The sequence below is a fragment of the Ornithodoros turicata genome, chromosome 3 (assembly GCF_037126465.1).
Source record: "Ornithodoros turicata isolate Travis chromosome 3, ASM3712646v1, whole genome shotgun sequence".
Classification (NCBI taxonomy): Eukaryota; Metazoa; Arthropoda; class Arachnida; order Ixodida; family Argasidae; genus Ornithodoros; species Ornithodoros turicata.
Genome location: NC_088203.1, coordinates 94500641 through 94512941, shown reverse-complemented (window position 1 = coordinate 94512941; position 12301 = coordinate 94500641). Strand labels below are relative to the sequence as shown.

Below are 12301 nucleotides of genomic sequence, written 5' to 3'. Positions count from 1 at the left end.
CACTGCATAGCACGCTCTTAGCCAACCATAAACTCGAATTATATCGTTATCTGCCCTGATTTGTTGAAAACGGGAGGCGTACGCCTTTTTGTGACAATTATCAACAGCATAAGTGTCACAAAAAGGCGTACGCTTCCCTTCTTCAACAAATCAGGGCAGATAACGATATCATTTGAGATGATGGTTGGCTAGGAGCGTGCTATGCGGTGAAGTTCATTTTTAAGAGTGTAGCCCGCCGGCTGTGTCTGCTCCCAACGGCCATTTCAACTTGTTGGCTGTGACACCTTTTGTATAGATGAATCTGATAGGTCCGTATCTTCACCACATATAGCACGCTGCTAGCCAACCGTCACCCCCAACGACAACGTTCTCGTTCCTGATTTGTTGTTAACGGGAGGCGAACCTATTATGTAACCATTATATAAGCATTATGGCTACAAAATAGGCTCCGCCTCCCGTTTTCAACAAATCAGGAACGAGAACGTTGTCATTCGGGTTGATGGTTGGCTCGGAGCGTCCTAGGCAGTGAAGTTCTTTTTAAGAGTGTAGAGCAGAACGTTATGTGTACCTCCGCGTTTGCGTCTGATTGCGTGCTACAATTCTTCAAATGGCGTAACAATTGATAAAGGTATCTAGATGGTGGTGCGTCCGCACTCTTAAAAATGAACTTCACCGCATGGTACGCTCCTAGCCAACCATCATCTCTAATGATATCGTTATCTGCCCTGATTTGTTGAAAACGGGAGGCGTGCGCCTTTTTTATGACACTTATGCTGTTCATAATTGTCCAAAAAAGGCGTACGCCTTCCGTTTTCAACAAATCAGGGCAGATAACAATATCATTAGAGATGATGGTTGGCTAGGAGAGTGCTATGCGGTGAAGTTCATTTTCAAGAGTGTACTCGCCCGTATCCGAAAAAAAATGTGCTTTTGTATTAACGCTGCACACGTTATGAATGAGTTACTTATTAAACTAATGTGGTGTTATTTTACTAATTTATTAACTAACTAACTAACTATGAAGGAGAAGTCTTGAAGAAGAAATTCTAAATAGAATTACGAAGCGTAGAAGAACACTATTACATATATTACACTCGTAACTAAATACCTGCAGATAGGAGTTCATGTAAAGGGAATATTTATTGGACGCAATAAACTCTGCAATGCACACGCATACACCCCCAGTGCTACACACACACGTGAGAACACACATGAACACATATACAGATGAACAACGATAACATGCACACAGGAATGACACTGATAAAATCTATCTACACACTGAGGAGGTCAGTCAGTCAGTTATGGTGGCGCTCTGATTAGGGAAACGTGGCTGCCCTGCACGCAAACTGAAGGGTGGTGCCGCCATCGACGCCGGAAACCTTCCCCTAGCGCGAACAGCTGTCGCTGCAGGACACCCGTTACAGACGTCAGCGTAGTATGTACTAGCAGGAAAGGGCATTGCGCCTACGTTGCGCGATCGCCTTACAGCGGGCGGACCACAGCGTCTGGGCCCCACGGGCGTGATGAGTACGCTGACTGGGTGGACTGACCGTCTACTGTCTAGGGGCAGTGGGCACATTACATTCGTGTGACGCCGAACAAGCTGCCAGAAAACCCTCGCAATGCGGCACTGAAACAACACGTGCGTGTTGGTCTTCACGCAGTCGCAAGACAGGCACAGATTAGTAGTGGTCACATTCCATGAGTGAAGGCGGTCTCGCGTTGGGTGAATGCCCCACGCAAAGCTCCACAGGATGTCATGGAGAGGCACAGGAAGCCAAGAACAAATAATCCTTGTCTACGCGATGGATGATGCTTGCCGCAAACGGCTAGCCCAGTCGTCATTCATACACACTGTGCTCCACAAGACTGACTGTGACATCTGAGTGGGAGTAACTGAAGTCGGCACTGCAGCCGGAGGAGCGAGCCGCATCAATCGCTGGCAGTAGGTGGACAGCTGCATGGAAGCGAAGCGGCGATCGCGCTGCTGGATCGGACGGACAGTATGACGGTAGTGAGACATGTTGAAGTAACGGGCCCATCCAGTACTTCAGGAGAACACGAGTCGGCGAGGGTGCGCCAGAAAGAACTCGCAGGACAGTCTTCAGGGCAATCCCGCGGTTCATAAGGCCAACATCCGGTACGGCCAGTCCGCCCCGCGACAATGGCAGCGACAGGAAAATGCGGGCCCCGGGCCCATAACGTTTCTTCCGCCAGAGGAAGGACATGATGATGGTGTGGAGCCTGGTCACCACTGCATGTGGCGCGACTGACACGTGGCTCAAATGCCAAATACGCCCACAAAAGAAGTTCCGCACGAGGTAGGCCCTTTCAAGATACGAAAGTTCATGGGCATCTGCAGCTTCGCATGTTAAGGTGAAGGCCTGCAGGGCGCTCGTCCAGTTAGCTTTCGTAGGCCCGCTCCTGTCAAACACCACTCCCAGTATTTTCAGTGATGGAACGCAAGGAAAGGGAAGATGTGCGAACGAACCACTAGGTCCTAAGGGCATTAGCTGAGACTTTCTCAAGTTCAGCATCCCACCGGAAAATGTTGCATAGACATTGTAGAGCCGTAGGGTTTCAGTCACAGAAGACGAATCACGGAGAAGAACCGTAACATCGTCGGCGTACGCCCCCACCCTCTACAAACCGGACATTGGTAGAGGAAGGCCATGAATGCTCACGTTCGTGTCAATACTCCACAGTTCTTACCTCCTTTAAGTTCATGTATACCGCCTTTTAAATCACTGCAGGAATGGTGATTGTTGAATTGGAAGCGACACTTTCTTAAGCCTTTGCTCAAGGCTCAGACTAGCCGCAAGCCATTTTGATGTTATTAGCGAAAAACAAATTGTGATTTGCTTGACACGATGATTGACACGGTCTCCCACATGATGACAACACACACCCAAACCATGGTCGTACAGCCTTTCGTGGCCTTTCACCTCTGTTCGTGGGTCATTAAATCTGCCAAAATACAAGAAGCAAACACACAAGAGTTTCTGTGGGTGTTAAGGGGCTTAGCGCACTAGTTTAGATCACGTCGCTTCTACGTTGGAACAGCAGTTTCGTTTGCATCACTTTTCTTTTATTGGATTTGAACATTGTGTAGAGATAATAAAATTGTGGGCCAACAGCAACAGCTTTATTTCGAGTTGATGAATGGGGAGTTTCATCACCACGGGCGATACTCTACCCCATTGCTAGTGCTGATGTGGGGAGCGAAATAATGAGTAAAATTATTGGGCATTTTTCAAAATCGCCTGAGCAAGAACGGCCTTCAACTGTGGTGTCACCTAATCCGTCGAGTTTCTGTCATGACCTGAGTGTGCATTTCAAGTTCATGACGTGGAACTAAAGGTGAGATGCGAATTAAATTGCTGCGACAACCTCATCGCGTCACGTCATTCACTGAGCAAGCTCGGTTACGAATGCTCGGATGACATTGTGCGCACTGAAGATCCATGATGCAGAAGCAGACGGTACAGATAGACTAAATATACCACTCAATCGGTTTAGAGAAAGACCATGTTATATGCTATACTATACGGTGGGACGCTTTGAGAGCAGTGATGGGAACTACTTGAAGTACCAAGTACTCAAGTACTACTTTAAGTACATTTCTCAGCACTTGTAGTTTACTTAAAGTACATTTCAATTAGTGTACTTTGCACTTTGTGCGCTTTAAGTACTTTTCTTCAGTGGTGGTGGTGGTGCTGGTGGTGGCGGCGTAAACCGGCTTGCCGTTGTTGGCCTCACGAATATGGGCTGCGTCACGACTGTAGTCAAGATGAGATGAGCCTTTCAATTACTCAGGTACACAGTTGGCAATACAAACGCAAAGCTTGGTCGCAAAAGCATTTCTTTCGGTTCATATTAATAAGTCAGCTGTAAACTATCCGTGTTTTCTAGCCTGCACTTGGCAAAATTGCTAGCTAAAAGCTTTCTAAATATGACAGTCAAAACATAATTACCCTACGTTTTTCCACTACCAAGTGTTGAAACGTCCAGCGACATGATCTAAATTTGTAATATACTTGATGAGTACATTAGCGTACTTTGCAAAGGACTTTGTACTTTACATTAAGTGCATTTGTAGTATAGTAATTTGTACTCTACTTAAAGTACAACAGATGCTAAGTACCTGGCACTTTACTTTAAGTACAATTTTGAGGTACTTTGCCCACCACTGTTCGAGAGATATCATCAAAATCCTCATCGTTGTCATCTCGTTACCAGTATCGCCATCAACATATTGGACGAGAGGAAAAAAAAGAAATAACGAAGATGAGAAGCAAACAGAGTAGAACGTGATTGGGAATAACATTCAGCACCCGCGATTTGACATGCCTATTCATTATCGATTCGGTCACACCTTCACGGCGCGATTCGCCATTCACTTTATCTCTTTAGTTGATCGTGGACGCGCTGAAATTTTCTGCCCCGTTAATAATTATAGAGTTTTAGTTTGATTATGGACATTCTGCACTATGCGCATCATCTTTGTTTTCGTTTTACCGAAGATCAAGGGTATATTGCATGCGCAAAGCATGCTTGTCCCATGTTGCGTTTGCCCTTCCTGCGGTTGTTAGCGACAACGTTCAACATTCACAATAACGGTCCCACGCTACGCCCTTTACATCGTATCCTGAAGATTGTCGATAACATCTGCATTGCTTATTGCCTTGTCATTTTTGGTGTATCGCTGTTGGATGCCATCCATCAAATCTCTCGCTAATGTTGCTGATTTATTATGCTGTATCGAGTGCACCATAACCAAGACGTTCTGTTGTTCGTGAACAACACAAAAATAAGTACCTGAAATACATCGCGTTTCGCGAACATTCTACGAAAGCAATAAGCTAAATCACATACGCAAAATTGGCGTTCTTTACTGCTAGAATTACGACACGCTGATTGAGAACAGTACGCTGTACTGAAGACGGAAACTGACAAATCAATACGCGTCCCTCACGAGTGTGTAGAAGGCAACCAAAGCAACCTCACTATAGACATTTCATAAAATAGCCTATCATATTGAATCCGGACAATTTCAGCGGCACTTTTGTCTGAGGGTCATAAAACGTTGAACACAAATAACGCGTTATAAGGCCAACGTCGGTCCCACTGTACACTTTAAAAGACACGCTTCTCACGTTGTATTGCGTACAATGTACCATTGCAGAGAGTGAAAGAGAGGGGGGAAAAAAGAGAGAACTGAACGCTTGTTGTCATCGGCTCGACGACAATTATGGGCCCGTCTATCGGCACTTCAAGACGGGGTCTGTTTGTCTCTGCTCCCGTAGAATAGCTCCCAGGCTGCACGTTCATTTTCCCCACGGCCGTTTTTACATCTAGCTTTCTCCCTCACCCTTGCCTTGCTACGCTTGGCATAGCTTTTTTTAGTTTTCTTTCTTTTTTTTTCCTTTCGTCGACAAAGAATAATACGACTCCTGGGTCTCGTTCGTAGCATCTATCCAGCGGAATGATGCGGAGAGTTTCGTGTCTGTAGCAACTCAGTCACCAAAAGGTGGAACTCGTGTGAACGCTTATCATTGACTGCCGATGATGAGTGGTCAGGTTAAGCGTCACGTGCTTTTCCGGTGCCAATATCGCGTTTAGCATGAGTATTTCCGGCGTTGGAATGTTTCCTGTTAATAATGGTGCTGTGATATTACACAGTAAGGTTTGTCTGCCTATAGGGTGGCGACATGTTGCACGTGCCGCCGGGTACGACTGCGGATAATTTCGAGCACCTGGGGTTCTTTTGATGTGCGCCGGAAATCTCCAACACACGGTGCTGGAAGCTGGAATGTTTCCTGTTGCCCAATTCCGTTGGACGTCGCCGTGCAGAGCAGTGTGGTGTGCCGGTGTGGATTCATTCTAGAGACGAACAAAGGGGCGAACGGGACGACCGATAAAACGCGGCGCGCGTTGCACTGGAGCAGCCAGTGTTACATGCACACTCAAACCATTCTAAAATTTTCTGCGCTACAACAGCCAGAGGAATTCCCCATATATGTATACACTCTTAAAAATGAGGGGCGAGAGGGGGTAATGGGAAGATGCGTAGAGGGTGCGTGAGTTCGTCGGGGAGAGCAAAGCTTTAAAAAAAAACTTAGAAATGAACTTCGCCGTATAGCACGCTTCTATCCAACCGTCATCCCGAATGACATCGTTCTCGTCCCTGCTTTGTTGGAAACGGGAGGCGTACGCCTTTTTTGTACTACTTATGTAGCACATTATCGGTCCAAAAAGGAGTATATGCCTCTCGTTTTCAACAAATCAGGGGCGAGAACGATGTCATTCGTGATGATGGTTGGCTAGGAGCTTGCTATGCAGTCAAGTTCCCTTTTAAGGGTGATGTATTGTCATCAAGAAAAAGAGCCACCCACGGAATGGAACTAACTCTTATACATGTACGCCTGCATCTTGGGGCCGGTGATGGCCGGAAGGAGGCATCTACGGTCACCCAGAGACACCATTATCGGGGAAATAGCTGCGGGCTGTCTGCATCTGTCTGCTTCCTCATTACTGTTGATGTCGACACGTATGGGGATCCACTGCAACGCGACAGTGTGCCCTGCAGCAGCCGCCTTCTTGAAAACTTGCAGGATGCCAATGACGACAGGACTGAGGGAGCCACGTATCCCCAATTTGGTCACACACTGGAGAGCGGGTCGTGAGTCTGTAAAGACGACCCAAGATCTTCCGTGGAGATCCCAGAGCAGCGTCCAATGCAAAATCTCTATTTTATTTTTTCCTTCAAACCAACCAACCAACCAACGACCCAGGACTGAGCAGGGCTGACTCATATTTTTTGTATAGCAAAGAAAATGGCATAGAGCCGAGAGAACAAGTGGAGAGAGAACGTAGATGATGTCCTGTACGAAAGATGGTAACCACAGGAGACTGACTGAGAGGGAATGACAAAGGCTGAGGACGAACCATCCCGAGTAGATGACCTGTCAGTGAAAACCGACAGATTGACGTCGTTTAGCTATCATTCATCATGCCCAGGGTAAGCTACTTGGCGACATACGGGACAGCGATATCCCTTTTTCTTCCACGCAGGCCAGGAAAGGATAGTCACATGACCGGGCTTTGGAGAGACCAAGGAGGGGTGCTGGGAGCTACTGTCTTCGCCACGAAACGCGGAATGCTAGGCTTCAGCTGAGGAATCAGCGAGCGGACCTTGCAGTGTTTGCGTCTCAAAATCTTGCACCGTATCGGGGGTCTCATCCGCTTCAGCAAGAACTGCCGGGCCTCCGCTGCTCGCGGGACTTCGAGGCCCATACGGAGGCCTCGCGCCAGGAGGCACTGCTACTTATGATCTGAAGATGGTGGGAGGCCATTCAGCAACGGCTACCTATGCGCAAGCGATCCTCGCACTAAAGCCCTTGTGGACCGCCAACAGAGAGTTCGTATCACTGCCCCGTCTCGTGCCTGCATAGTGACGGATCACAGCAATTGAACGGCGGATCTGCTCCAATTATTTAGTACTACCCTGTTTTAAGAGTGTAGGTTGACACGGCGGGCGTTTTGTCCCCCGTGAACGGGATACACTCTTCAAGGATTATTGGCGCAGGCGCAGTGGCTTCCTTTCTCCCTCACCCTGCCGGATGACATCAGATGAAAACCTGGACCCTCAATGTTAAGTGCGGACGGTGTGGGAATTGTCGAACCGGGTAGCCACGGTCATGGTCGAGTGCCGATCCAGATTGTGTGTTGCAGTGCAAACATACCGGTTGGAAACTCTCACAAGGGGAGATTGCCTACACCCTTAAAAATGAACTTCACCGCATAGCAAGCTCCTAGCCAACCATCATCTCGAATGATATTGTTATTTGCCCTGATTTGTTGAAAACGGGAGGTGTACGCCTTTTTTGTGACACTTATGCTGTTCATAATTCTCACAAAAAAGGCGTACACCTCCCGTTTTCAACAAATCGGGGCAGATAACGATATCATTCGAGATGACGGTTGGCTAGGAGCGCGCTATGCAGTATGCTTAGCATGCAGTGAAGTTCATTTTTAAGAGTGTATGATGATATGCAGAAAAATCATTCGCATGCGGTCAAATGGCTGGTTATATTTACAACGCGCTATGAAATGTACCGAGCCTATGCCTATGATGTTCGGAAAAGATTCATTTGCAACGTCTTCTTGGATGTCAAACGTGCCTATATTTGTTGGCAAATCCTAGAATGATGTTGAATTTGCCGAAATAAATATAACTTTCGTCAACTACACTCTTAAAAATGAACATCACCGCATAGCACGCTCCTAGCCAACCATATCTCGAATGATATCGTTATATGCCCTGATTTGTTAAAAACGGGGGAGGCGTACGCCATTTCTGTGACACTTATGCTGTTCATAATTGTCACAGAAAAGGCGTACGCCCCCTGTGTACAAATAGTGTACAATAGTGTACAAACACTTTAGAAACCAGCATATATTTAACATGTGCGGGAGTTGACTTATATATACAACGATGCGTAGCAAACGATGTGATTACCATCATCTAAGGCGCGCACGAACCGAGGCGAAATATGGGGAATGTGCAACAACGGCAAGTTTTAGTTTATCGGAAGTTGTACAACGTCGAGCGGCACCTTCCCGACAACATGACGAGCCAATTTCCTTATCCCTTTGACAGTGGCTGACATCACGTTGGCTGACCTTTGTTTTGACATCATCCTTTATCGCATCACTTTCGTCCAGTGCTTCAAATCAACTAAAGCTCCCTGATGTTCGGCGCACGGCCTTTATTCGATTGTATTGTTTACTATATTTGACTGTACTGTTACACAGTGATAGTGACGTTGAATATGTCGTTGCGTGTGTATGTACGCATTTGCATATTTTCCGCTAGATCATGAACGGCGCAACAGACGAAACCCGTTCCTTTTGTATTATTCTCAAGGTAATGGCGACTTTCATCCCTCGAGAAGGAATATTTGCACTTTAGTGCCGTTTAAATGAGCGCTACCACCACCACCACCAATGCTATTTGGTGTCCCCTTCCGTAACAGAGGTAGACGTATTGATGAATAAACACACGTGATTAGTAACTATCCCGATTTCTTCTTCTATTTATAAACACATGTATTGCGCCATACACCCACATGCACGTTTACTTCGGAGAGAAGTCTTCCTCTGCGTTAACAATCTCCTTAAACTCTCGTGCGTCTTACAACTCTGATCTTGCTAGAGCTCGTTAATTTCAACATCCCTCCACGCTCAGACATCATGTAAAGCTTCCAAGTGGCGAGACTGCCTAATCCCATTCGAAGTACAAATCTCCTACATAGTTGTTTTCACGGTACCATTTTGTCTCCAATTAGTACGAGCAACTCCAGGTCTGAATGTGGAAATATGTGGCGTCCTACAGTAAAATTAGAACTGTTCAGACAGTTACACACGTAACGGTACTCCGTTTCAATTTCTATGGGCCTTATTTTGCTTCAACTAGCCCGCTGTTGGCAGATTTGTCGGACGATATATTTATTTATAAGTCATTTTACCTTCAGAGCTCATACGGCATGAAAAAGGGAAGGGCACTGACGGCAGGTACTAGCTTCGATCGATAAAAAGGCAATGGGAACGAAAATAAATATGATAAAAGAAAAGCATGAAAAGCTAACATTGCTGTGGCACAAAATGTTATGCTACATGAATGTGATTACATAAGTATTTTTTTTAAACTGTGAGGATATGTAGATGAAATATAACCGAGTGGGCGGCTTTGCTGGGGAAGGAGTCTTTCTCATTGTTTGATGTACCGTTGAGTCACTGTGGCTGTCTATTGAACATCGTGTTTGTAGGACTGCGGTACCTGTTGGCAAATGTATCAAGTAGCAGCCGCTATAGATATTGACACATATTTTTACTGCTGCTTACTGAATCTTTAAAATGTTTATTAATCAATCTGGTCCGAATCTAGGTGACAAGACTGACAAGACATCGAGAGTGGGCAACTCTGCCACACGAGCGCTGAAATCAGATATTATGCCTAAATATTACCTCATTTGATTCACATTATCCATTACGTCAAATACTACCAGACTGTCAGCATGCCATATCAAACCAAAGCACCCAATTGTAATTAATGACATTAATTTAACCCCTACGTAACGTACCAGACTGCATACCTTGGCGGTGTAACCAGTGTTACACATGCGCCATTAAACACTAACTACAAGCCACTGCTCGACCAGTTGTATCCACGCGCGAGAACGTCCGTAGCGGCGGGGCTGGCAAATCCTCCAGTCGCCGGATGCACGGAATGACAGGCGAGCCTAATCTCGCTAATCGCCAGGCATGAGTCGTCGCTGTTGCTGTGCTCTGTCAGTCTTCATCCACGTCCCAGCTCTGGACGCTTGCCAGGTGTACGCGAACTCGTCTCGTCCGTAGGTTACGGTGTCACTTGCATGTGTTCATCTCGGTGAGGGAAGCAACCAGAGAAGAACCGGCGGCTGTTGGTGTAGCATTATGACGGAGAAAGAGAGCGAGCACTTCGCCGTGACGGATGAGTTAAAGTTAAGCTAAGTGCATTAACGCTAACGGGCAAACGTAGAGGGTGAAGGGAAGCGCGTCACCACATTTGAAAGGCTTCGACGAAGCGAAGTGAAGGGGGAGGAGTCAACCCCTCTGTGTATACTAGCTATAGTTTGATCCAGATATGGATCGGGGGATGAAGTTCAGCGAAAGTATAGTGCTCAGAGTGGTTTATGTAAGGTAACAAAAACGTATTTCTTCGTGTCAACCTTGCGCTGCCTTTCATAACACCGGGTTGTTAATATTCAAAGTGCCGCGACATATTTGATCATTTTGTTGATTGCGGGAACATGGGTTAGAAACCAAGAAAGTAGTATAGCAAAAAAACGCACGGATAACAACCGATGTACTTTTCCTCTTCAGCACTTTTCGTCTTAAGGCGACGGGTCACCTGTCTTGACAGCTTTCAAATTGTCTCTCGATGGTGTGACAGGCCCTCGCCGTGAAGCATGCGTGAAGCAAGGTATAGCTTATCGTAAACATGCATCGCTATACGATAGCTATTTGTTAATTGCCTTCATGGCGTTGTGGAAGCACGAGACTTTTCTCTGCCCTTTTCTCGAGCGGCGTCTCATTTTTCACTGAAAGCTCTGTACCGTAACATAATCACTTACTCTGCACAACAAGGAAGTTTCTTTTTCTCTTTTTTTTTTTTTTTCAGGTACGACGGTCGTGTAACATTAAATGTGGGCTTTTCGAAAGCTAGTGCCTAAAAATATGCTCGGTAATCCTAGAGGGGACGGCTTCATTGTAGGCACTTCAAAATCTACGGCTGTGCTCTTCATGGCAAAAGGTTGGTCTAGCGAAGTTCCTTCGAATTGAGAGTCTGGAATAAGTACTTCATAGTGAACACTTTATAAAGCGCTCTGACCGTCATACTAAATTGGAGAATAGGGTATTCAGAGGCATTATAGGGTATTCTAGCTTTCTGTAGTTGCGCTACAAGAGGAAGGACATCTTTTGCTCACTACAAAGTTTCGTAGAAAACAAAAGAGCCGTCCACTATTTACATTTGCGGTTAAAATGTTCTCTCAATTCGCTAGAGTTCTGAACCTCTTACCGTAGATCTGAAAGTGTATAAATGGAATTCTTTTTATGTTTGCGGAATACACGGTGAACCGTACGGCACCGTTCCCCGGTCCGTGAACGGGGTCTCCTCAGTACAGAAGTCTTCAAGACACGTCTAGCCCACCACCGCAAATGTAACCGCCTATTTTCTGAATAACGAACCAACGCTCACTTCGTAAAGTCCACCAATATCAGAAGACACCACCTTGCTACCAAACGAAATTAAGACAATAGCGTGCATCTGGTGGACAACGTTCCTATGTCGAAGTGTCTTCATTGTGTAGCCTATTCAACGAAGCTCCTCTGCGTCAATTGTTTTCTCTATTTCTCATTACGTCCACCCCGACCCAAAACTCCTCAATACGAAGTTCCCACGACAGAAACTCACTTACCCGTTCGAAGCAGCTGCACCCAGAATAAGCAAAGTCCGAGACAGTACCACAAGTCGCTTTTGCACATTCTGTCCCACATCGAGACACTTCCACTACGCAGCGCCTATTACGACACACATCCAGCCGTCGTCTGCTTTTGTCTGTTTCAGCGAAACTTGTACGACAAAGCTCAGCAACTCGATCACGTGGGGTCAAAACGGGTGGACGACATGGGTGTTTTCGCCCTGTGTCTGCTCGCAGTGAAATGAGCGTTTTTTTAAGGACGTCCTCGTTCA

At 46.2% G+C, this 12301-nt stretch overlaps 1 protein-coding gene across 1 annotated transcript in view; it reads right to left on the bottom strand.

Moving 5' to 3' along the window:
• Nucleotides 1-12301, bottom strand: part of LOC135388857 (hemicentin-1-like) — a 160681-nt gene extending 148380 nt beyond the window's left edge. The window contains exon 1 of the mRNA XM_064618703.1: nt 12027-12301. Coding sequence (XP_064474773.1) covers nt 12027-12105 — 79 coding nt within the window. The 5' untranslated portion in view covers nt 12106-12301. The remainder of the gene's footprint in view (nt 1-12026) is intronic.